This window comes from Echeneis naucrates, chromosome 1, assembly GCF_900963305.1.
Source record: "Echeneis naucrates chromosome 1, fEcheNa1.1, whole genome shotgun sequence".
Taxonomy (NCBI): Eukaryota; Metazoa; Chordata; class Actinopteri; order Carangiformes; family Echeneidae; genus Echeneis; species Echeneis naucrates.
Window position 1 is genome coordinate 5,372,342 of NC_042511.1, and position 26,327 is coordinate 5,398,668.

The 26,327-nt window shown below is 42.6% G+C and overlaps 2 protein-coding genes across 4 annotated transcripts; both read right to left on the reverse strand.

The window, feature by feature from the left end:
- Positions 1-517: 517 nt before the first annotated feature.
- Positions 518-15,316, reverse strand: mafgb (v-maf avian musculoaponeurotic fibrosarcoma oncogene homolog Gb). Of its 3 annotated transcripts, none has more exons than XM_029506098.1 (3): positions 15,017-15,316; positions 3,082-3,147; positions 518-2,989 (listed from the first exon to the last, which is right to left on the reverse strand). In XM_029506098.1, exons 2-3 carry the CDS (start codon positions 3,115-3,117, stop codon positions 2,510-2,512), a joined length of 516 nt encoding a protein of 171 aa, XP_029361958.1. In that variant the 5' UTR covers positions 3,118-3,147; positions 15,017-15,316; the 3' UTR covers positions 518-2,509. The 3 variants fall into 3 exon arrangements, with proteins under 3 accessions (XP_029361958.1, XP_029361967.1, XP_029361948.1); XM_029506107.1 differs by lacking the exon at positions 15,017-15,316 and adding an exon at positions 14,202-15,008; XM_029506088.1 differs by lacking the exon at positions 15,017-15,316 and adding an exon at positions 3,286-3,402.
- A 4,618-nt stretch (positions 15,317-19,934) lies between these two features.
- On the reverse strand, positions 19,935-25,581 carry pycr1b (pyrroline-5-carboxylate reductase 1b). Its single transcript, XM_029503728.1, has 9 exons — positions 25,430-25,581; positions 24,952-25,045; positions 24,505-24,575; positions 24,148-24,327; positions 23,819-23,926; positions 23,447-23,560; positions 22,147-22,239; positions 21,439-21,602; positions 19,935-21,036 (listed from the first exon to the last, which is right to left on the reverse strand). The coding sequence occupies exons 2-9, from the start codon at positions 25,016-25,018 to the stop codon at positions 20,859-20,861; spliced, it is 975 nt and encodes a 324-aa protein (XP_029359588.1). The 5' UTR covers positions 25,019-25,045; positions 25,430-25,581; the 3' UTR covers positions 19,935-20,858.
- Between the last annotated feature and the right edge of the window lie 746 nt (positions 25,582-26,327).

A 26,327-nucleotide genomic window follows, 5' to 3' on the forward strand; every position in this document is an offset into this window, starting at 1 on the left:
ATGTCCTGAATACACACATTATGAAGCTTGTGACGTTAAACATGACACTTCCTCTTCTCATTGGTCATGCTGTCTGCAAATTATGAGTGCCGAACACGTGCAAGAACAGAAATACAAGTGCCTGTCTGTTCAGAAATACAGAAAATGACTTGGCTGTGAAAGAACTTTCCAAATAATTCGCACCGATTATGAGCAAATCAACAAATAATCTAACACGTGTGCAGTGTTGGAGCAGAATATTGGTGGCCAGGGGGACAAAGATTTTAAGGTTAGAGAAAGAGTGCAGTCACCAATGGTGTAATCAGCTGCTTCGGCCTGAAATCAAAGGAACAAGGATCAAGGAACAAAGTCATATCTATGAAATAGTGAACATTATAGTTACCTCGTCACATACCTACACAGCACACCACACGCTAGTTCACGGTTACACACACGTGCCTAGTCACTAGAGGAAAAAACAAAGCTATTCAGTAGTTAAGCCACTTTTGGTACAATTGCAAAATAGAGAGATACTGTATATCAAACAGATTTCGACTATACCTTTTTTTTTTTTTTTTTTTTTTAACAGGTTGTTACAAACAATGCAAAGATAATTGTCTTTATAAAACTCCAGACTCTACCATACATAGACAAAGATTCTTTGAGTATAGAACACCACATAGGACGACTTTCATGGTAAAGCTCAAGTGACATGACAGCCCATTTGTGTGAGTGGAAATTCTGAGAAATATCTTTGTTATTGTCAGTAGCTGACCGTACTGTCAGTAATCACATTTGCTCTTGCACAGTGAGCTTAGTGGTTAAAAGCAAGAGGAATGCAATGTAAACCACTCTGTTTTGGAGGAATAATGATGCTGGGGTAATAGCCCAGACTTCAGAGTCAGTCAATTTCATAAACATACAATTCATTAAGGAATTAACATAAAACAGCTACGCGGATTTTTCCTCATTACAGAATAACACTTTTCCAAAAGGCATATTCTGTGCTAGAAAATGAGGGTAAATATGGGCAGACCTTTTCATTTTCTGAAGTGAATGAGCTGCCAAGTCACACAAATGGGTGTTATTAGTATTGTTATTAATCCTGCTGGCTACTACACAGCTCATACAACAACACAACAGCAAGCATTAAATGCTGTCACAATCTAATTCCTGATTGGTCAGTGTGTCCCAACAAGCACATAAGCAAACACCTGCACTGAATCTCCACCGTCCTTCCACAATTCCTTCTGTCCTGCTGACTACTTCATGATGCATATCATTAGGAGACCAAGGCACTTGCCCTTCCGAATTTCTCAAACATATACTTCTGAGAGGAACTCAAACAGAAAGAAGATAACTTTAATCTTAATTCAGTTTAAGTGTTCAAGCAACCATTTCCCTGAAAATTCTCATAAACTGAGATAAGGTCACTGACTTTCAATAACTTTATTTCCTTTTTTTATCCTGTTGTATTTCGCTTTGTTTTTGGTAAATATCAATTGTCCTTTTCCCTCCTCTTTACGTTAGATCCAGGAAGTACTGTATGTATTAATGGAAGCCAGTTGGAATTTAAAAAAAATGGAAGGACAGAGAAATAATTGGTGAGTGAGAGAGAGAGAGAGTCAGACATAGAAAGTGAGGAGACTGTAGAAAAAAAATACAGCTAACTAAATATAGCAATACCAAAACGGACACGCGCCACAGAATTTCACAGAATTCCTGATATATAACAATTCACACACAGAGAATACACTTTGGACCTCATGTGAATGACAACACAGTACAAAACAGTAGAAATACAGTTACCACCATTGTGTAATATATATTTTTCTATAGTACTTTTCTGAAAAAGTTCTTGGCTAGGTGGATCAAGATGGAACTTCTCTGCAGCCACTGAAGTCAGCAGGTTACATGAGATCTCCTGTATTCTTTTGCTACTCGGGGATCACATGTAATCTGTGTTTCTGAAAATTTATATCGGGGTAGTTCATCTAATTAGCTTTTAATTACTTGGTGAGACATGTTGGTTCAGGCAAAGGAAGACATCAAATCTAGTGTGCAAATGTGTGACAGGGATTTTGGACTTACAGATATTGAAATCAAACTTTTGACTGATTTAAATGGCAACTGAAAAAAAGTGAATGATTATTCCCAAGATGCATTTCTGTCTTGTTTTCAAATTTTGAAGGTTCTTTCCTTGGCCTGGAATACCCAATTCTCAATTTCTTAATCATTTCCGGGCTTTCAGTGACCATAGGAACCCTGTCAATCTGTGCTGTGCTAAATGATCACGCACTGACCAAGGGCTTACATCTATATAGTCTCAATAAGTTTCTTTTGCTTCCATCCTTTCCTTCAGCTGCACTGACATGACACAGGTTACAGGTACAGGCTGAGACAAAGCGTTCGAGGCTGTCCAGCTATTTGAAGTCAGTGCAGGTGGAGAACAGGGGAGCAGCAGAGAAGAAGAATTAATCTGATTCAGCTGAACTCCATCATGGCACACCCTCATCTATCTTTCCCTCCCTCAAGACCGTGCATCTGTTTTTGACTTCACTATTGTAATCACACTGGTTGCTGTCGCCACTTTCCCTGGTATGAGCGGACCGATGACTGACGACGCCACCCCTCCTCCACCACCTCCAGCCCTGACCCCAACCCCAACAGTGGGACTCCGTGCCACAGTTCTGGCGAAGGTCTGTAACGCCTCGTACTTAGACCTCAGAGCGTCCAGCTCAACACGCATCGACGCATTCTCATTGGCCAGTTTGTCCACCTCCTGTTGCAGCTGAGCCTTCTGCTTCTCCAGCTCCTCCTTCTGGGTGACTCGCTTCACCCGACAGCTGGCAGCATAGCCCCGGTTCTTCAGCGTGCGCCGCCGCTGTTTCAGTTGCAGAATCTCTTCTTTGGAGAGCCCTCGCAGGTGCTGGTTCAGCTCCCGCACTGACATGGTCACCAGCTCCTCATCTGTGAGGCTAGTGCCATTCTCCCCCGGCTCACGCTTCACCTGGAGGAAACAAGGGGGACGAGAGAAGTGAGACAGAGACAAGCCGATATATTGGACATAGACAATACAGGTTTAAACATTCATGTGCTCACCTTCAAGGCTTTATTTCCTTTGTTAGGCGTCGTCATGCCCCAAGAGCCTTGCTCTTCTGAACAGACCTACACACGCAGGAGAGTGGAACATAAGTGAAAAAACAAATAATAGGCCTACATAATTTTATCAAAAACAAAGACCAGTGTGGTTTCAGTAAAATCAAAGATCCGTGTGATCGATAAAAATCACAGCTCGATATCTACCTGGCGCAGCGGAGACATGATAAATCCGAACCTGCTGTTGGAGCCCTGTTGTGTGAGCATGTTACAGTATTATGCATCAGTAGTTTGTATGTATGAGTGAAAGTGACTCAAACTTTTCTTAGAATTTCCCTGACTTCCTGTTTCCTGGTGGTTACACTGACAGTGCCCACTACCTTTGTGCTGTTGAACTCTTATTGGTTGGTTTCAGGCCAAGAGTAATGAAATGAGCGTGAAAGAAGAAGGAAGTGGTAAAATCTGTGGGAAGAACTCCAGGGGAAAACCAACTGTTAGAGGTCTGACACACATACACACCTCACTACTGGCTGTCGCATAGAGAAGGGGGGGAATAGAAAAACACACACACATGCCTACACCCATCGGCAGTAAAAGAATTAATACTTAATAATGAAGCACATCAGATAAAGTGATGTGTATTCATATGCAGCAATGTGTGGAAAAGGGACAAAAGGATGGAGACACAGCAGCATGAATGAGAAGTCAACAAAAAGTGCAAAAGATGAGATCAGTCCTCAGAGCACACGGCTCCAAGGATGAGCATCTCCACAAGTGCTCAATGAGATGCTTTGTGTGTAGCATTGGCTTAGCTCTCATCTCTCAGACCTGTGTGTGTGTTCAATAAAGGGCGGCTATTGTTGCTGCTGCTGAGCGATCATCATGAGACCAGTCATGATGACTCAGCAGATTCCTGATCTCACTCTCACCCCCCTCCCACCCGCCCTCCTCTCCTGCCACGCAAATTTCTGATCTCCTCTCTCACTTTTCTATCCTCTCTCCATCTCTCGCTCTCTTTTTATGGTCCTTGGAACTCTCTATGTTCTCCCTCAAACTGTGATGGTCTGCCCAAGAGGGGGTGGCATCAGGATTGGTGATGGTTGTGTGTGATTGGTGAAATAAATTTTTGCTTAAAACATAACTATCTGTCACCGCAAACACACAAAAGCAAACACATGCGTGTGCGCGTGCACACGCACGCACACACACACACACACACACACACACCCTCACACCCTCCTGCTCTCAATTCCAACTGCCACACCTGATACTGCTGAATCAGAAGTTCAGTTAAACCAACCTGCTGATTAAAGACAGGCTGTTCTTTCATCACATATTTCTATACCCTGTTATGTACAGGACACCAGGACGAGTTTGGAAATGTAAGAAACAAATTTTGAATTGAATTTCATTTCATTTCTTCAGGCCATCACAAGACCCATGATTAAAATAAAAAACCTGCTTGTTTTTCAGAAAGAGATGACATTTAACACAAGGTAGCGTGCCTGTTCTTGTTCATTCATATTCCCTTCTGTCAAAAGAACCTCCCTGAGAATGCACCTCTGTCTGTGAGTGTTTGTACATGTGCTGCCAGAAATACTACTGTTATAAATAACTGTTGATTAAAAACAAAAAAACAACATACCAACAGGCACATGCAAGTCACCGTGCATGCACACAAAACACATCAAACACACAGCAACTTAAAAATGATGTTATCACTTCAGCAAAATGACAAGCAATGTGGGAAATGAGCAATGCTAGAGACTAATTTGTGTATGAGGTTTGCCAACCAAAGCTGAATTCAGAGCATTTGACTTAAGCACTTCAAGCACTCCTTAGTGGGTTTGGGACAGTCAGTTACAAACACGCTTGTACAGACACTTGATTTAACCCTTTCCATGGCAAGCGTCTTCTGAACGACTTCCTTACTCATGTACGACTACACTCAGGGTTTGTGGGGATGCAGCCCCCCACAGCTGGAGGTGCATCATCGCACAATAGATAAATCAAACACATGAAGAGTGAGGGTGGGTGTTGGGGGTTGGGGTAGAGAAGAGTGGGTTGACAGTGAAAGCAGAGGGTGCAAAAGGAGGTGTTGGTTTCCTGCCAAGCATTGGTTTATTTCCCAAGTGCCCAAACCCCAACCCCCCAACCCCATCTGCATACAAACAAAAAGCACGCCAGCAAGAACATACACACACATTCCCTTGCTACCACACCAGCAGGGCATAATAAAACACGCATTCAAAACAGTCTGTAGTACAATACATAAATGTGTAAAAGCAGTCAGTTTTATAGTTCGAGATAATACCTGATACATGCACATGTCAGTGTATGCATGCATGGTTCAGAGGTTTGATTCCTTATTTGCCAACATAATTGAAATGGTAGGGAACTCTGATAACAGCAAACAATATTGTTGCAGCAGCACAAGTGGTATTTGTAGCATCTATAGCTGAACTGGTACAGCTCCTGTATAGTCATCTGTCGTGGTCCAAACATGTACAAGTGTGTGTTTAATAACGATGAGAAAAGTGTTATTTATACAATGTGTTTGACTGGCTGTCAATGAAGTGAACAGTAACTGGACCATGATAATAACAAGGTTTATTACTGCACCATCATCATTTAATGTACCATTAGGATGTCTATAAGACACATTAATACAGTTTATGGAGATGTGTTGCATGTTCTGCCTTTGTTTCACTTTCTTTGTTCTTTGAACTATCATTAACACACATGAAGTGCATGCATGCAGTCAATGGGATAAACAGTTCTGTTGGCTTTTTCGCCTCTTTTTTTGGTAGACAGCTAATACGACATTAAAATCACCAGTGCAGAAGTACACTGTTTATGCTAGTAAACATGGACATCAATGAGACTGGATGCAAAATGTTCATTCCTTTTATCACAAAATATATTTGACATCGTCTTAGTTGTGATTTCAGAACACGCTGCATTTTGCTGAGAAACAATGGCTGTCAACAAAATTTCTGCTTGTTTGCAAGAAAACTCTGCAGGGCATCTTTAATATTTCCTTCACCGACTAATCAGTTCATTGTTCAAGATCTAATTGGTACATCTGTTGTAGCTAGAGAGAGGTGGTGTTGTCGAACTGAGCAGGTCTATAAATTTGGGTCCCATTTCATCAAGGTTAGATGACAAAAACCTGACTTACACTGCAGTGTAACACTGCAATAAACTAGTTTGTGTGTGTGTGTGTGTGTGTGTGTATATGTGTGCCGGCCATGTGTAAGTCACCCAGGTTAAGGATCATCTGCTGAGCAAAGGCATTGCCATTCATCTAAGGCATACACACACACACACACACACACACACACCCTTACACACAAAGTGCCAAAGGTGTCCTTCCCATAATGCTTGTGCGGTGGTCGCTGCGGTGTGGTCAATGCCACAGCCACTGTTGCTACAACAGACAGCTTTTTTGCTGTGGCAGGCTGTATTTTTATGGAGCAACCGAAAGAACGCTGACGACTCAAGAGCAGAGCTGCTTACGGTTACAGTGGAGAAACAATACACACACACACACACACACACACTTACACACACAAACAGAGACGAAGGGACATGGGAACAGGGGTGGAAGAAGAGGTGATAAGCAGTGGAGATGAGTAAAATATGGGTGGAGGAGAAGAAAAGGTAAGAAAGGAGAGAAGAGAGTGAGGAGTTAAAAAGATAGCAAGTGACGAACGACTAGGTAAGAGAGGTGGAGAAGGGGGAGAGGAAAGAGGGGGGTGCTGGTGGTGGTGGTGGTGGTGAAGGAGCACTGAAAGAATGCTGACGTCTCCAGAGCTGATTAGCGTTACAGCGGAGACATCACACCCACAGCCGAGAAAAATGCTGAGTATGGAGATAGGACAGGGTGGGGAGTCCAAATGACAAGGGAGAAAGAGGAGAAGAAAAAGAGAGGCAAGTGAGAAGGGGGGAGGAGAAGGGGAGGTGGAGGTGGAGAGAAGAACACCGATGAGGAGGAACAGGACGGGGAGGGGAGGCAGGCACAGTAGGAGGAGGGGGTGGGAAAGTGTTTGAGTGAAAATGCATCCTCAACACATTTGTAAGAGCTTAGCTGTTGGGTTGAGAGGGGACCAAGGAGGGAGGAATGGATGGAGGGGGATTGGGGTTGAAAAAAAAAAAAAAAAAAAAGTCCTGAACTCAGCAACGACCACAACTAAAACCTCCAATTAGAAAAGTTCTGAAGCTGATCCAGTGCAATGAAACTACTGCTGACCATCTCTCTCACTCTCTCTGCCCTATAACCTTCTCTCCACTGCAAACACACAAACACACACGAGCAGACACGAGCACACACGAGAGCACACGCGAGCACACACACGAGAAAAGCTTCACATCCTGTCCTGTTGACAAATCAAGTCCTGGACAAAGCATGAAAACAAGAGTAATGGCGAGGAAGAAGGTGAATTTGGTGATCATGAGTTTTACAAAGACAGATTGAAGCAGGGCTCCTTTTATTGCACAGACACAGGATGACCAACTCCATCTGTGTGTGTGTGTGTGTGTGTGTGTGTGTGTGTGTGTGTGTGTGTGTGTGTGTGTGTGTGTGTGTGTGTGTAGTCTTAGACAGAGCCCTAATTAATCCTGTTTGAGAGAACTTTTTGCTCTGGCCACTACCACCACACAAAGAGGAATTTCTCAGAAAAAGACTTCCTACTTAAAAGGTGGTTGGCATGCTGCATAGACAAAAACACACACACACACACACACACAAAGAAAATAAATAGCCAGATTAGACGCTTCAAAATTGACCTGGGGGCTGTTGTGTGTGGGTGTACACAAGCATAAACAAGCCAGCATACAGAGAATGATCAAGAATAGATTGTAAGAGTCACAAGTCATTTGTGATGCAGTGGCAAGTCTGTCTTTATTGAATAATCCGACCATAACAACTGCTTTAACTGCACCTCCTCCCACAGGCAACCCTCTGAGCAATAATGAAGAACACAAAGGATGGCAGCAGAGTGAGGCAGTGAGGACGCACGTTAGAACAGAGCAGACATGATGGGAAGGCACAAAGTGGAAAAACATCAGGAGAGTGAAAAGCCACAAAAGTCAGCTCCTAGCTGCTGTCCACCTCACCTTTGTTTAAGAAAAAAGGGAAAGCAGTACCTGAACTCATTGATCTACTGTGGGCCCAGGATGCTGAGGGAGGCGGTAAATAATTAACAATGAGCACTGTGTGGAGGCTAATTGAGAATTAGGAATCAGATCAGCGATAATGACAACCTGCGTATGGAGAGAGGGGAAGAGATACAGGACCGTGGAGAGAGGGTGAGAAACTGGGGGGCGGGGGGTAGTAGTTGGAGCTGTGTGCACGTGTGTGTGTGTGTCTGTTTGCGTGGAGAAAAAGCAGGAAGCTATTAACTGGGAGGTATGCAGAGCGTGAAATAAGCATGATAACAGACAGAGGAGAGCAGAGGAGACAAGGAATAGTGGAGGAGAAGAGTTTGGTGCCTCATGTACACATTTGAATGTATGGAGAGGAAAGAGTGATCACTTTCACACTTTTCTGAGAGTTCAAAAAGGGTACTCTGTGTGCGAGCGTGTGCACTGGTTAAGTGTGTGCGAGACAGTGTTTGTGTAAGTGCGTTATTAAAGGCGAGAAAAAGTCCTGGCGTCAACACGTTTTTCCCATTCCAGGTAGTAAGTCGGAGTGTGATGACAAATTTCCCAACACAAGCAAAAAAAACTGCACTGTCAGGCAATTGAGCTCTGGCTTCTTTTTTTTTTTTTCATAGTGCTTTTTTTTTTTTCTTTTGAAGAGGAGGAAAAGCATGTACCGTAGGTTAAGTTGGTTCTCTCTTTGTGTGTGTGTGTGACTAATAAACAGAGGGCTGTGAGAGAGACAGGAGCAAGTTAAAGGACACGTTACATCTATCTCCCCTGGACACAGCACATCCCTGGTCAGCAGGACTAACCTGAGACAAAAAGAAAGAGCGCAACAGCAAGGGGCGCATCATTTGACTGCGGCATTGCATTTGTCATCATCCGTCACATTAATATATACAATTAAATATACAACGGGAAGCACACAGGGTGATGAGGGGCGAGGCGCCATGAGGAGCAGAAACATGTTGCACCGAGACATTCTTGGTGACCCTTAAGATAATGGGCATCATGCCTCAAAATATGCAGGCATGTTGCCTGCTTTTCTTCATAGATGTGGACTTTCATCATACGTTTTACTTTTATGTTTATGTGGAAAATTTCAGAAAAGTGGTGTCTCTAAAAGTCAAAGGACAGAGGCAGAGCTAAAGTTTATCCTAACGAAAGAGCATTTTCCTAATGATCAAGGCTTTTTCCAAATAACTTCAATGTTTTATGTATCAATCGTGCACTTAGTGTTTGTGCATCATCTGAATATTTCTAGTGTACTGAATATATTGTGTGGTTTCCAGCACAAAAGAACATAATGGAAATCAAAATGAAACAAATTTTCTGGGTGACTCATATGACAAATTAGGCAAATAAAATTTTTGTCTTTCAGCCTTAAAAAAAAAAAAATTTGCCCTCTTGGGTGTGAATATTTTCTTTGTGTTTTATGATAGTAAATTGGAGCTCTCTGGGTTTTAGGCCGTTGGGCTGACAAAACAAGACATTTTAAGATGTTAAACTATGATGAATATTTTGTCAAGCTTAATGACATTTTACCAAAACAAATTATCATATGTCTGCGTTTGCAGATTAGAATGAAAATGAAATGAAAATAAATGTTGCAGCCGTTGTGTAAAAAGACCAGAATGGAAAATAGCTTCTTTTCGAAGGAAAAGAAAGAATAGCAACATGTGGTGCTGCGTAATAAAGTCTAATCAGGTGTCATATGGTTAAAAAGTTCATCCTGACTGCAGATGTTAAAATCCTATCACATCAGTTCAGAGCAGGCCTGATGTGGAGTTTCCAAACTAGACTTTGATGTGAACAGAAAAATTATAACTCAGTGGAGAACTGTCATTGCATGGAAATAATTTTATGCCACAGGTGAAGGCAAAGAGCTGGTGCTACGTCTGAGGCCCACTCATATTTTCGTTCCCTCTCTTAACTACTTCTTGGCATTGATCCATACTTTGTACGTGTGTCTGTGTGTGTGTGTGTGTTTTTAAAGGTTCAGAAACTCATACCACAATCCTGGGATCGTCACACTGCAGTTAAAAAATGCGGCAAGTTGGCGCATAAAATGATGCAACTGGTAGACAACCCCTGGTACGGATGTTCCTGTTACCAGGGCCTTGCATCTGCACAGCTACACGCCATTCTCAATATCTCAACCCTGCATGCAAAACGAAGTCCTTATATGATAGAAGTGTATATGTGGAGTGTGTGTGTATGTGTGTGTGTGTGTGTCTGAAAGAGCTCCACAACAAACCAACTGGCCCTCAGAAGGAAAATATGAGATTTTGAATCAAGGAGTGATGTTGATAAGACCTGATGAATATCCGAACACACTGTTGGATCAGCAATGCGAGCCACTTTGACTGAACTTAAACCATTTCCTAATCCTTTTGACTTCTACTGCATGTTGCAATGGGATTTATCTTGAACTCATACGTTTTCCAGTTCTTGGGGAGGTTATGTAAATAAGGAGTCAAGACACTTTTGGAGGGATGGTACATTAAACACACACACACACACACACACAAACTCAAAATAACACAAGGACAAGCAGCACACTCACAGAGAAGCAGAAAAAAAAAAACAAAACAGTGGAGCACAGCAATGATTATGCACCAGATCTGCTTACACCATATTTCATCATTACTGTGGAGAAAAAACACTCAACTATTGATCTGCCCCACTGCTTCCTTTTCTCTCTGCCTCTCTCTAATTCCATCTTTTATTCCTGTTTTTACTTCCCTCTTTTTACTTCTCTCTTACTATCAGAAATTTGCAAGCATAACAAGACTTTTCTGAAATAGATCAGAGTAGTAAACAAGATCATAAGCACACAGACGCCACTTAGAAATGGTTCCCCAAACATCGACTCTCTTACATACAAACACACGCACAAAGATGGTGGACAATATTGTCAACACCTGTGCAATCGAATGCAATCCAGCACTGTCGCCCTGCAATAAGCGCTGCCTTTGTAAAGCTTCTTATTTAATATAATCCAGGAGCTGGAAAGGATTTTGGGAACAACACAACAACACATTACAATATAATGGTGTTACTATTAACTACCACCTCAGGATTAAAGACTTGAATGAACTACCGACTGCAATGTCAGCTTGTAGTGAATGCCTGCTGAGTTTGTTTCTGTAGTTTATTTCTTAATTGTGTTCCCCGATCTGCATCTATGTGTTATTCCTGCACGGCTGCTCAGACAGAAGGTGAAGACAAAATCAACGCTTATAATACTTAATATATATATTTATTATATTTGTTATTTTAAGGTGTTTTAGGGATAAAATATTGCCTTGGTATCAGCACGTATGCCAAAACATAACCATAGCCCACATTAGTCAGTGAGACCATAGTAGGACAACGCCAAGGCTATAGTATTTTACTATATCTTCCTCATAACAATCTAAAATGAAAATTTTAAAATTGACAAGAACTGGAATTCAGGTAATAATTATTTCCATTCACAATTACAAGGTCAAAAAATGTTCTTTAATATTTCCTAAAGCCCAAGATTACACATTCAGCTGTCTATAGCCCTGACATATTTTACTGTCATGTAAGACAATCGCATATTCCCCTTTAGAAAGCCACAAATATGTTTGTGTTTCAAAACTAAAGCAACAATGCGTATTGTTAAAACAAAGGGTCCCATGTACCTTTGCTAAATGAAGTCATAATTTTTGCTATGAAGTAAACACCTCTCTTTCTTCTGGAGTAAACATCTTTCTTAGTTCAATAGCTCCTCTCCCATCGCTCCTTCCTCACACAGCCAGAGGAAGCTTTACACAGTGTTTCATCAACTTGACCCCTGCACATGCAGGGAATCAAACAAGTGTATACAACCACGCACACACGCGTACACACTTCTGATGTAGCATGAGGAGAGAAGCTTCAGTTTGACACCATGAGGGGATGGAGACAGCTCAAACGCCGAGTGCTGAATGTTGTCATGGCAAAATAATAATATTCCTCCACATTGCTGCTAAAAACTAAACAGTTTTTTTTTCCCTCCCCCCAACACACACAATCCCTACAGCAACTCAATCTCAGCATCTTATAGGTGTTTCATATCTCTTACTCTCTTTGCACGCTCTCTCGCGTGCACGTGCACACGCGCACACGACAAGGCAAAGAAACTAGCTGTGGTAAGTAACAAGTGAAAACGCCATCTGTCAAGCGAGAGCGCATTTGCTTCGCCTCAGCATTTTCAGGGGAATGCCTTGAAGACAAAAAGGTCCTTGTTCTCAATCTCTCCGCAAATCCCATCTCTCATTCTTCCTCCCTCTTCCTTCATCCCCCTTTGCTCTGCGCGCCTTGCCGCTCCGCCACCATCAGCAAAGTTGCACACATAAGCATTGGTCAGCGTTCAATTACCATGAACACCAGGGAAGTGGGGGAAAGTACTTGACAGAGAAATGCACTTCAAGCACTGATCAAATACTGATACCAAGTATAAAAAGCTTAGCCCCTAGGTTGTGTGTGTGTGTGTGTGTGTGTGTGTGCATGCTCGCAATGTGAGAAGGAAATGGGGAAAAATGTGTGTGTATGTGTGTAAGAGAGAAGGAGCGAGGGATGGGGGTGCTCTTCTCTCCAACACTGATACAACTGTTTCATCATTATGACCCTCTATTACAGTACTTGCCAACCTGCTTACTACATACTTTTGATACTCTCCGCAGAGTGCTGACTCCAACTAAAGCTGCTGATATGGAGTCATTAGGGGGTGAAGTTTCTGTTTTTCTTTGTGCCCACAGTGCTTCCGTATTACTCTTCTGTGTTTAAGAGTTGCAAAAGCTCATAGGTTGCTACCAGGCAGCTGATAATGGCCCATCCTGAAGAGATCAATCTGAGGTTATTCTGTTGCAGGTTGCGTTATAGTTCATTGAGGTGCTTTCTTTTTTTAGCCTGTGTGGGTATAAGAGCAACCAATGTGACGAGGTGTCCTTCCCTCCAGCCGCCGTTTGTTTTTGACCACATAGCCTGAGTTATAATCACACGCAAGGCCAATTTTTGATTTGTGAACTCAATAAATGCACTGCAGCAGCGTCAGTGTTAGCAGGTGTCATTGTTTGTCTGCGTGGGACTGTGAGATTGTTGTAACTCAAAAGTAAAAAAAAAAACAACAACAACAACAAAAGAAAACATGGCTATAAAAAAAAATGTAGTGTTTTGTTGTTGTTTTTTTTTAAATTCGTCATGCCTGTCTGCACACTGTCTCCATGTGCTTTCCATCCACTGACAGAAGGTGCCTGGATTGGCTGAACCTCCTGAGCCTCCCGGAGCTCACCGGGAAAACGGACGTGTTTGTCGTTCGTCACGTTGTGAACGGTCACCCGTCGGCCCACACCGGGGGGGTGGGGGTGGGGGGGGGGACGCGTCAGGCCTGTTTATTTCGGAGCCGGCTCCCCGGTGTCTCCCGGCTCTGCCTTCCCTCGCGCCAGACCTTTGTCCGCCCGCCGGTGCCATGTTGCCATGGCTCCCTCATGCCTCCGCTTCGCTCGCGCTAACGTTGAGAAATAACGACGTTGTGATGAATCAGCATCTCCGTCTCGAGCGCAGTCGGCTTTTTTTTTTTTTTTTTTTTTTTTTTTTTTTTAAAACGACCGGGCACGGCAGGAAATAGACCGACTGGACAAACACACACCGGGAGGCCCGGGCGGCGTGTGACACAAAGCAAATGTCACACGGAGTCAGCGCCGCCGACCGCCGGACGTGTGACAGTTACGGCACAATGACAGCCGGCTCGGTGCTGCCCGTGTCCGCCCCCCCCCCCCTTCTGTTTCCTTTCTTTAAAAAAAAAAAGATAAGAAACAAAAACACACAACACCACGTTACTTATGCCACACGACCAACTACAACAGCGGCAACTAGCCCGGAGGTTGCCTCAGGAGCCGCAGAGCCGGCCGGGGAAAGCGGCTGATGAAGCCCGGCATGGCCGGAGAGCAGCTGGCGGGCCGTCTTACCTGAGCAGCGGCGCCAGCAGCAGCAGCACTGCGGTCAGCTGGTGAAGCGACAGCGGGTCGCGTCAGCTCGAGTCCGCCGCTGCCGCTTCAGCCGCCGGGTGGTGGTGGTGGTGGTGGTGGTGGAGGGGGGGGGGCACAGCCGGAGGAGCTAACACCGATGCTGTGTGTTGTTCTCCGCCGTTTCCGCTCCCTCAAGTTGCCGCTCCACGTTCAGATTCGCTCCCCCCTCCACTTCTCTCTCTGCCGCTTCCGCTTCTTTCGCCTCTCCGCGCATTCAGTCATTCACCGGGCAGAAAAGGAGGGAATCCCCGGCCGAACCGGCAGCACGGAGGCGGACTCTCTCTCTCCGGGTCCCGCTCGGTCCTCTAATTCCGACACATGGCTTCTCTGTCAGCTTGACAGCCGCACGTAACGTGGCGTACAACAACACCCCCCCCTTTGTCTGTGTTGTTATGAAATCTCCGGCTGCTCGGTCGGTCGGAGCGACCGGCCCGGTTTCAGCGGAGTGTGCAGGGAGCTGGATGACGACCGGCCGGTGATGATTCAGCACTACCGGGCTGCTGCCCTTTAAACAGCAGCTGCGCCGCCGTGAGCTCGGCCGATCGGGACGGCGCAGCGGCGGCGGCGGCGGCGGCGCAGCAGCAGCAGCAGCACCGGGGCAAACGGCAACAGAAGTGCGCCCAGCACTTGGCAGCGGCTGTGCACATTCAGCAAAAACAGCAAGTCTTTATTCAGCAGTTTGCTTGTTTTCATAGAAATTTTACTTTCTTTTTTTTTTTTTTTTTTTTTGAATAAGAAGAAGAAAGCTGACTCACCAGAAGTCAAACCGGCGCGCCTTTCGCCCACCGCACCGTCGAAGGCTTGGGGGGGGGGGGGGGGGGGGGGGGGGTCCGCCGATGGTTGGTCGACCCGGTGTGGAGGAGAGACAGTTGGAGAAATGTTTTTTCCGCTCACGCCTTCTCGCGGAGATCTGGATATATCCACTCCTTTATGGTCGGAGGCGCCAGACGTCAAATGATGTTTGGATCACATGGTTTCATTCATGAAGGATCTACGCAACCTGCATTTAAAGAGACATGAGACACTACTACTGTGTGATGGACTGTCCCCGCGACAGTCGGTGTGGAAAGTGTGACAAGGCACCCCCACCTCTGCGCAAATGTCTAAACTTAGAGCGAACATTTGAACCGCTGATTGGCTCCGGTGAGAGTGAAGGTATTAGGCAGAAACTATAAATAAAAAGTTAAACATCTGACGCTGAACCAATAATGCTCCCAGCTTCACTGAATCCTATCAGCTTTGGGAAATGCCAACTTTTTTTTTTTTTTTTTTTTTTTTTTTGGTGTTTTTAGAATATGACGCGACAGTTGGACACCATGTCGTGCATTTTCCTCCCATCTAATTTATACACAAGCTGCACTAAAAAACACACAGCTCTCTCTTTAGTGTCCGTTTTTAAGCTGTTGAAATTAAGCGGTCCAACTGACATGTAGATTTCTATCACTGTATCACTTCCTCTAAAAGAGGGACATGAAATGGCAGTATCAAAAAGTTTCTGAAGAACAGCTATACCACTGAATTTTTATATCAATGCAGAGTTGATATGGAATATCAACTCTGCATCGATAAGCCTAAATATGAGACATTATTTTTTAATTAAAGTTGTATTTATTTTTTTGATAATCTCACAGCTCTGCAGCCAAAATAAAATCCCAACATCCCCAGGCTGTCAATCATGGGAAATATATAAAGACGATTGCATATCTGACTTACTGATTTAGAATAAAATAAATCAAAATATTAGGACGCCTTTACAGTAAGGCATCAATATTCAGTTTCCAAGAAATAAGTTATTTTCCACAGAAGATAAAAAAAAAAAAAAGTCAAATCCTATTGACAGTCATTTTCCAGGTAGTATCACTGGGCTTATAAAAATAGTTTAATTTACATATTCAGTGACTGATGTCTCCACTCGGATGTCCACTTGTCTTTGAGGAGTCATAGTCAATGTCTGCCAGGCAGCTGAAAGTCTCATTTTGAAATATCACTTGAATTTGGTTTGATATTTATAAGAAATTACTAATACAGAAATTAGATATCATACAGAAAGTTAGGGCATCTTACAATTGGATTTAAATGAGTGTCTTCTGGATAAATCCATTGCATTGCCCCCTGAAAAGCATCTTTAAAAAGCAATTTTGGCAATTTTTCATCCAAAGGGGATGCAAACAGGAAAGGCAATGTTCTGCATTTACTGAGGAAATGCAACAGTGTAAATGCTCCTTACTGGCATGTAGGGAGTTCGAGCTTGTGTAATTAAGCACTCAAACCATTAATAGATGATAACAAATTACAAGTATATAAGTTGTTATAAGCCATTATTTCTTTCAGAGGTATAAAGTTTATACCTCCATCCCAACAGAGCTGAACTGTCCGGAGCATCCCCCCACCAGACCTTACACACTCACTGAAGCTAAAGTCCTGCAAAACTAATGTGTCAAACTAACACACAGGTAGTGTACTTTACAGTATTTTGATAGTTGATTGTTTTTACATTACATTATACCCCGCCACATCTATTTTTTTCTCTGCTTGGTAGATTTCAAGTAGGAGGGTGGAAATGCAGGTGTTAATGTTCAGCTAATGTTACATGCTTAATTGTAAATGTTGGAATTGGCACCAATTCACCAGCCTTAACTCATAAGAACAAAGCAAAAACATGTCCTTTTGTGCTGGAATAAAAATCTCTTTATGGTGAAAAGAGAGAATATACTTTCAGGAAAAGGTAATGATGATGCCAATGGACTTTTAAAGCACTCAGCATGAGGCAAAAAGATTGTCTGCTCTGTATAGAGAAAAAAAAAATGTAACTCTTGGAGCAGAACACCAAACTCCATGTGTGAGCACCAAGCACTCTGCTCATCATTTGGCTAATACCAATCCCCTCAGTGGAACATGTTGGTGGCATTCATCGTGCTAAGGGAGACAAAACCCAAGATTTTAATCAATAAAAAGAATATTCAAGGATGTAATTGCAGTCAACCTGCTCAGTTTTTTACATAGATTTCCATTTTTTTTAAGTTTTTAGCATATGCTGCAATGAGGCGCTAATTAACCAGAGATCGTTACATTAATCAATGTAAAAATATAGATAAATAGATAGATTGATTGATAGATAAGAGAAAAAAAAACACAGGTGAATCCTGTGAAAAACTGCAGGTTTGCATTTGAGAGAAGCCCATATTGCAGATTCACTGATAGTGTGGAAATCATCAGAGCTTCCTCTTTTCTGCAACCGTTTCACCAGACAGCTGCATCAAGCTGATACTCTATCAGCCCAGAGATCACAGTTGTGTACAAGTGTGAAACACACACACTGACACCACTGCAGTGCACATTCAGCAAAACAGGAACATGGAAACCTGACTGGCCACAAACAAACATCTCTGTCCCTGCTGCTCTCTGTAAGTTTTTTTCATTGTTGGGAGGATTGGGTGGATGCTTAAAAAAAACAAACCTCTCCATATATCCCCTCCTCCTGGTTTCTAGCTTTCCTCCTGGCCTTGATACGATATGCAAACAACCATGTTACTGCAAAGGTCAGTGATTACATTGATTGAATGGAGATGACAGGTAGCATCTGGCCTACCTGGGGACAGAAATCCCATGCTGGGCTGAGGTGCACACACATCCACACACACACACACACATCCATCCCCACACACACCAAACTTTCCACACTAGTAAGATTATCTGCAAGTGAACTGCCATCTTAGACCCTCTGCCGGTGTCAAGATGATTGACATAGAGCACATCCTCTTCACCTTGGTGGGAAGAGATGCGCTCAAAGCGTTCGACAAACGAAAGGTAACAGAAGTCTAATAATGAGAGGCAAATGAAAGTCTCTCCAGGAATGGCTAATCTTAACGGAGAGCGGCGGGAGCAAGCAGCGAATAACCTTTTGGCATAAAAGAGGGATTACCGAGACACTTCAGTGGCGGAGGAAAAACCATTGCACGCACAAATAAACAGCTTGAGAGCACTAAGAGCATGTGGGTTGCAATTTAATCAAGGGACACTGGTGTGTGTATTAGTTTAAGAAAAATAAACTAATCCTACAACAGCTATAAATTGCTCAATTATGATGAGGACATGGCTCTTCACAAACCAGCACTTTTCTTCCATCATTTTTACTTCACCATTATGCACCTGTGTACTGCCTGAATAGACCCACAGGCCTATCTCATCCCAGCACAAAGTGGCATCTGTTAATCCAAAATGTAGCCGCCTGGAGCACAGGAACGGGCCCAAATATGCAAAAAGCATTTAACTGGCTTTGAGTCTGCCTTAGCTACTGTCTCTTACCCATGTGTGTCCTGTGCTCCAGCCCTCTGCTATCACGCTAACTCCAAACCTATTGATATTGGTAATCTCAACGCCCCCATGGTAGAAAGTAACATTTATTTGTAGTTTCTGTATTTTACTGGAGTATTTCCATTTAATGCTACTTTATAGTTGTATTCTGGTGCTGATGGCTATAGTAACTGATTCAGATTCACACTATAATTGACCAAAACATGTCTACTAAAATTAAATCTGTGGTTCTTTGGCTTCTAGAAAAAAAAAAAGCTGGGGTTTCTTGTTAGGCTTTACATGAGTTATCAGTAAGAATGATTTCCCTTCAAAATTACTCATGCAGAAACTCCTAAGGCATCTCTCTCATTAACCATCTCACAAGCACTCAGATTTGTTTGTTTGGGATGAGGGGCTGTCTCCTAGAACTACTGACCTAAACTATCAAAGTATAAAGTAATTTCTGGCTCCACATCAAGCAGTCACAACAGTTACATGGCACTTATCCATTAGTGGATCAATATTAAGTGCCCCACACAATATATGCATCACAAGGGATTTTCTGTTTTTTCTAGAAAAACAACAGTACTACTTTTGAGATTGAGTAAATTTTTCTAATAATAGTATGATATAAAATGAATCATATCAAATCTAAGACTTTGAGGTGAAGGACTTGTTGAATAATGATGTTGTGAGCACGGCTCCGACAGAAGAGCTGTGGGTTGGATATGGAGGGAAATCCAGGATCCCACACTGCCACTGATCATATGACCCGCTGACAGAAAGTTTCTAAAATTGGCTGTGGAATTGGAATTCCTCTTTGAACAGCCAATCACAAAGCTTCACCAGGCCAGTGAGGGAAAACCTTTACTCGTCTTATTTATGGCACATGCATAGTCTGAGTTTGCTGGAAAGATCTGTTTGTGAAAATGCTCAAGAGGCTGGGGGGGACATATGAGGAGGAAGCAGAATAAGACGTCTGGAGGCTTATTTGACGACCAGCAGGTGACACGTGTAGCTGCAGTGCTACAGTTAATGCTCTTCACCAGTTAGTCGGGTGGTGTGGTGATATTTGATGTTAGACCAGTGCTAATCTCATGTAGTTCTGTCCTGGAAACTGGTTGAAGAGTGTAACTTGAGCTTCATAGACATATTCTCATTGGTCACACTGATCACATAGCACCACCTGCAGGCCAGGGTGTGACTTGATGGTCTGTTTGTAATCTAAGGAAAACTTACATCTATAACTAAACCAAGAGGGAACAAACAAAAAAGTGAAAATCCAAAACAAGCCCAAAAAGGAAGAAAAGGGGCACCAGGCGCTGTAGAGTATCTCATAATAGATCCAGTCCCAGACACACTAGCATTGGAACAATTATATCAGATTCTGGTTCTTTAATAATGTCTGTTAGAGGGGTACACCAATTTAGATTTTGATCTGCCATCAATATACAAAACATCTGAATGTTCAGGAAGGGATTTGGGGTTAAAGAGCCACCAGATCATGAAATGAGCGCACATGAAAACAAAAATAAAACCCCAAAAGCTATTAACAGGAGCTGAACCATGAGAAAAATACTTTGACATCATAGCTTTTTTAAAGCTTGGAATGACCTTTTTGAGTGTGAGGAACAAAGATATTTGTAAAAGGTATGCTGTACTTAAACTCCATAGTAACACACAGGGAGAGCACTGTATCCATGGAGACCATAGTGTACATATATGACGAATAAAATAGAAGTTATTAAAGTTTGTTTGCCAAACAAAGATTATGACTTTTATACAACCAAATGAATGGCACATGATGACTAACAATGTGGCTTCAATCGTTTTATCATAAAGACATTTAAGACGTACACAAACAGCTTGATGGTATCCCAGCAGCCATCTGCTGCCTGTACCAGGAGCTCTTGATGGCCCATTGGGTCATTACTGTTCAACAGCTCTACATAGTCTAGAGCCCAAATACAGACAGATAACAGATTGTAAATGCACTTTTACTCTGCAGAGTGTATCTGGATTTGTGTTTGTAGACAGTAATCCTGCATCACAACATAAGGCTGCAACTCTGAGTAACGCACCCAGAATCCACCTGTTCTTGTGTGTAAATCATGTCTACAGCCCGCGTGTAATTCAAGTATGCATAAATAATTTGGTGAAGCAATTTGGATGTGATCTCAGATCAGTCCTGAGTCTGTTCTTTTAATTTCTGCTGTGGAATAGTTTAAGATGTACGTGTCCACATTTGTACTCATAGTACACTTACACCTGAACATGTTTGTGTGTGTCTGTGCCAATGTAGCCTTAGTTCTTCTTCTTGATCCCAGCTGTGCGATTGTTGAACAGGTTCAGCCCCGTTCTACCGTTCCCATTAGCCACTCCGCTGACAGACACTCCAGGTTGCTGGAGCACCTTGTCCAAAGTTGTTTTCTTAATGGCAGCTGGAGAAATACGCTCTTGGTCTGCCAGGAACTGCAGCTCTCTGTGAAAGGAAGAGAAGCTTTGGGTCAGCCATCTACACTGTATTTCCTTCAGGTTTAAAATTGAAAAGCATGAATATAGCCACAGCCCATGAGTTCTCAGTTCAGATATTAGACTGGTTCACACAACAATATTGCATTCCAGAAATAATAAGATTTTACTGTATTTTTTTAATTTACTATTGAACCCTTCATATAAAAAATATTTCATTGATTGTTGGTTGTAGGAAAATGTTTCTGGGAGGGGGGTATCCAGCCAAACTGTAAAATTTAGATTCAGCAGGTTTATAGACATTTGTCATTTAAATGTTTTACAATTTTTGTTTACTTGAAAAGATAAAACTTAAATGAAAATCAATGACCTAAGAAGCCAATAATGGCGAGAGAAGTGCAAGTGTCCTTACTTTGTCCTGATGCACGAAGCCTCAACTGCGTTGATCAGGAGGCTGCGGAAGCCACCACTCTCCAGGACGTGCAGTGCGTGGATGGTGGCACCCCCTGGTGAGCAGACATTGTCCTTCAACTGGCCCGGGTGCTGCTCTGAGTCCAGCAGCATCTTAGCTGCTCCCTGAAAAGAACCAGGAGAAGGAGGAGAAATATTAGAAGAACAGGATTTTTTTTTTTTTTTTTAAAGTCTGCTAATTTGCGTTTTTCCCACATGGAATGCAAATGCAGCCTCCAATATCCACATGTCGTCATGATGTAGAAGGAAAGCCTTTACATGTTGGCTTGCAACAAGCCAACATTATGATGATGCTACTGTAGTGCCTTCAGTGAGTTTCCCCACAGTGAAATGGATAAACAAGTGCAGACACTCAGAGCAAGGATATATATTGTCCTCAGCATGGAACAAAAGTTTTTTGCAGAAAATGAGCTGGAAAAACAACGAAGCAGAAAAGTTCTGCTGAAGACGCAGAGAGAAGCTCAAACACAACACAAGTGTGTGTTAACACAATCTGCAGAGAATTATTTCTTGTCATCCACTGTGATAAATTATATGGTAAAAATCAGTGTCTGAATAAAAACACTTAAGCACTATTAAAGCTAATTTCATTTAGTTTTCTATATGTTCCACTTATTAGTGAATTAAACACACAAACACACACACTAACCAATAGCGCCTGAGCTCCCAGTCTGACAGCCAGTCTCCTGGGTAGACCCATCTTCACTCCTCCATCTGAGAGAGCATCCACTGCCGTGAACGCCTGTAAAAGCACAACATTTTTAAAGCAACAGTGCCATCACATACTTAGCAAACGTACAGGCATTGTATAAGTTCATCATGGTGTCTGACTTTGTTTCTCTTTTACTGATTCCTTACTCTACAATAAGTTGACTCTTTAACACTGACATCCACTTGGTTTAACCTTGCTGCTCCTCAGACAATCAAAAACCGAAAGTAGTCAGAGCCTTTCAACTGTATTTAAAATACCTGTCTGAGACTCAAACTGTACGCAGAAAGCAGATGAACCCGACGGACCCAATTATTTTTAATTTGCTCTACCGCCGCTCACCTCTGTCTGCTGCACGGCACATTTGTCATGACTGTTTCAGAAAACAGGAAAGCTTGAGATTTGGAAAGACATGCATAATAATACATATCATGGCCACAGCTGAGCTTCCTTGTACGTTTTCTAACATTGTTTTCTGACATTCATTAGAGAGAACAACATGTTCCAAGTAGCTAACTAACTAACAAACAAACAAACAAAAGAAGGCACTCCTTTAACCTGCTCTCCCTGCCATGGTTTGTCTTTGTCTTGGTCTCAAGCCTAGACCACGCCCTGCCCAAAAAAAAAAAAAAAGATAAATATATTACAAGCAACTGACAGAGGTAGGCTTTAAAATGACAAACTTTGTAGTCTTGACCTCAGTATATAAAGCCACAATGAGATTTGTAATCAACCTAGTTAACACACAATATTTTCTGTAAAAAAGTTATGGAGTTTGGTTTGCCTTTCTGTATGTCTGATGAGCTAAATATTGAGCTGTCTGATCTGACTGCATGACTGTCAGAGTTTCTTTACTTCTGATTAACAGTGATTTTTTTTCTGAAATCTTATAGACTTAATTTTTTAAGCTGATAAATAGTGAAAACAAACTTTAGTTGATGTGGACAGATGCAGACATAAGTGATGGAAACAAGCCTTCCAAAAAACGTCACATAAGCTTGAAATGACTAGACATAGACAATGGCCTTGCTGATACATGTGTTGGGAAAGGCATGAGAGGGAGGGAAGTTTCTGTGAATCCTGTGACACAATGTTGTCATTACCAGATGTGATTCTTTGCAAAAGGTCTACACTGATTATTTCTTTCACATCAGGACCCCCCCCCGCCCCCCCGGATTATGGATGGATACATTACACTGTTTTGCCCTTTCTGACAAACACAGAACTATCATTCACTTACATAGGCTGGTCCACTGCCGCTCAGTCCAGTGACAGCATCAATGAGATCCTCTTCCACCTCCGTGCAGTAACCAACACTGGCCATCAGCTGCTCCAGTAACTTGCCATCCTCCACCTAAAATGGTGGGACAACTTGATGATTAACAAGATTAAAAATAAATCAATAGTTGGTGAGAGCAGAGAATCCACTCCAACCTTCACTTTCTGCTCTCTGGTACATTTATCTGAGATTCAGCTGGAACTACACACAGAGAAAACAGTACAGTGTTTGGCAGTTATTTAGGCAAAGACATATAGCCAACAAATTGAAATCCATCCATTTTATAAATGCAATAAAAATACTGACACTGAACTCCACATCCATCCTCTTTACCTCTGCATGTGTCCCAGTGGCGTACACTGTGGCTCCCTCTTTCACTACCACCGGAGTATTTGTCATACACCTCATGACTTTGGGTGCTGAACGGTACTGGAGAAGCTTCTGTTAACATGATGAAAATGAAAACACCAGATCAGTATGTGTAAAACCATTGCTTTTACATTTAAGATCGAGGATAAAACATTTTCATAAAATGCAATTTGAGAAAGAATAGAGAAGAGATGAAAAACGTATAGAAAGGTAGAGTGCCTCAGAAACTTCAGAAGATTGATAACCCTGGATCACAGAGCGGCAGGGGAGGCGAAAAGGTGAAGGAGGCAAACCTTCTCTATGGAGCTGATGGTAACACCTGCAGCACAGGATACGATGAGATGACGGTCCTCGATGTCTGGCCCAATCTCATCCAGCACAAAGGGGATAATGTGGGGTTTCACAGCCAGGAAGAGCACATCACTCTTATTGACAGTCTCTTTATTGCTAGTTGTGAGGTTCACCCCCATTTTCTGGAGCAGAAAAGGAGTGAAAGGGAAGGTTAGGGGGAGGACAAACAAATATAATTACAGTAACACGCATTCATTATGACCTCTCCAACAAACCTATGAGGGCAAATACTTTTTCACAACAATGCTTTGACAATACAGCACCACCAACACCATTCATGCAGAAACTTGTCCTCTCACCCTCAGTCCTGACACAGTCGGCAGATCTGTGTCTGGAGAGCTGGCTGTAATCCTGTGTGTAGCAATCACACCTGAGAAGGGACACAGAAGGATAGGTAGATTGCAGTATGAAGATGTAGACAGAAAATGATCCAAAAAGGGGAGATTTGCATGATCCAACAGTAAAATAAAGAGGCTAAATGATAGGAGTGATAAAGAATAGTTTTTAGAAAATAAATAAAACTATATAAAAAGGGTATTTTTGAACGATATTATGTATAAAATCATTCAGGTCACACACATATGATTTGTACATGCGCGGAGAATGTGTCTAGTCGTGCAGCTCTGCAGGTCATACTTTGTGTGTACATGAGCCAGCCCTTTTATCCGAGCCAAGACAGATGATAAGGGTTTATGGGCTGGAATCAGTTCATGGCAAAGTCTGCATAATGATGACGGCGGTCAAACCTGCAGCTGTGAAGCCTTTCACCAGTGCGTGAGCCAGCTGGCCTGCTCCAATGAATCCAACACTCATCCTGTCAGATGATGTGGCGTCTCTGTCCTGTTAAACACAGACACACAGCCGATGACTGACACAACACATACAACACACTTCTGGCTTTCTGAAGGGTCCAGTATGAACTGATCAGCAACGAAGACTGCAGCAGGTCCAGGGACAGCGGATGATGAAACACCTCCTCTGACACTCTCTGTATAAAATGTCGCTGTGACTTTCAGCTTCGTGAGACAAGAATTTGTAACTTGAAATACTGGCTAAAGTTCAGTGTACATTTTCCCGTGGTCTGGTGTGGACTAACTTTAGCCTTGATGCCGGTCAGGATGATAGTATTAGCCGAGCTAGCTGCTCTGTTAGCGACGTTTCACATCCTGAAAGGAAAAAGCGACGGCGACGAGCTCGTCACTTCCAAAACATTCAACTGGTTACCTTTCCTTAAATGTTCCCCCTGAGGTTCCTGGGCCTCTAAGTGTGAGATGACAGAGTGTCCGGAGCTTTGTTGGCGTCAGAATAAACCAGAAAACGGCACTTTTGGTGTCAACGTGGCTTCCTTTTCACTCAGCCCCAGCGCGGTCCGTACCTATCCCCAACAGCGACACCGACCAATCACGGCGGCGAGAACGTGAGCGTCTGGCCAATCATAAGCTAGAGGTGAGAAACTGGGCGGGGTTTCCTTCCCCTCACTTCCGGTTGCATCAGTTTTCTGAATATGTAGGTCACACGAATGAACCGTGAGGTAAAAAGATGGTTATATTCTTATCTATTCACAGCTCCAGACCGAGACAACATGGGGAAACTGGAGCTTCACACAGCGCTGATCTCACACTAAAATAATATAAAAACAAAACAAACAAAAAAAAAATCCTCGCTCTTAAAATCACCTTTTTATATAACTACAATGTACAGATAGATTCTACACAACCCAGGGACATCATCACTTCAAAACCACCAAGGTTTGTCCAAATAAACTAAGTATGGTTCGATGGTATTAAGATTTGAACAGTTAGGAAATACGTTGTCATCATATTTAAACAAACATTGCACAAGAATAGGTGAATAAAGTGCAAAAATGCACACAAGTTACTGAACTACAAGTCACCCAACGTGTAGTGTAATCCATGATTGATGAATAAGTTATCAGAGCTGATAAACTTCAATAAATCCTGTGTCTGTGGCAAGTCTTACTCTAGTAAAATGTTTGAGTGGGATAAGTATTAACACCTCAAATTTTCTTTTATACTCAAACTACCAAAAGGTTATGAAGTATTTTAAATTTTACATTTATACTGCTTGTATGCTAATAAATTGGTAAGAGTAGATACATTAT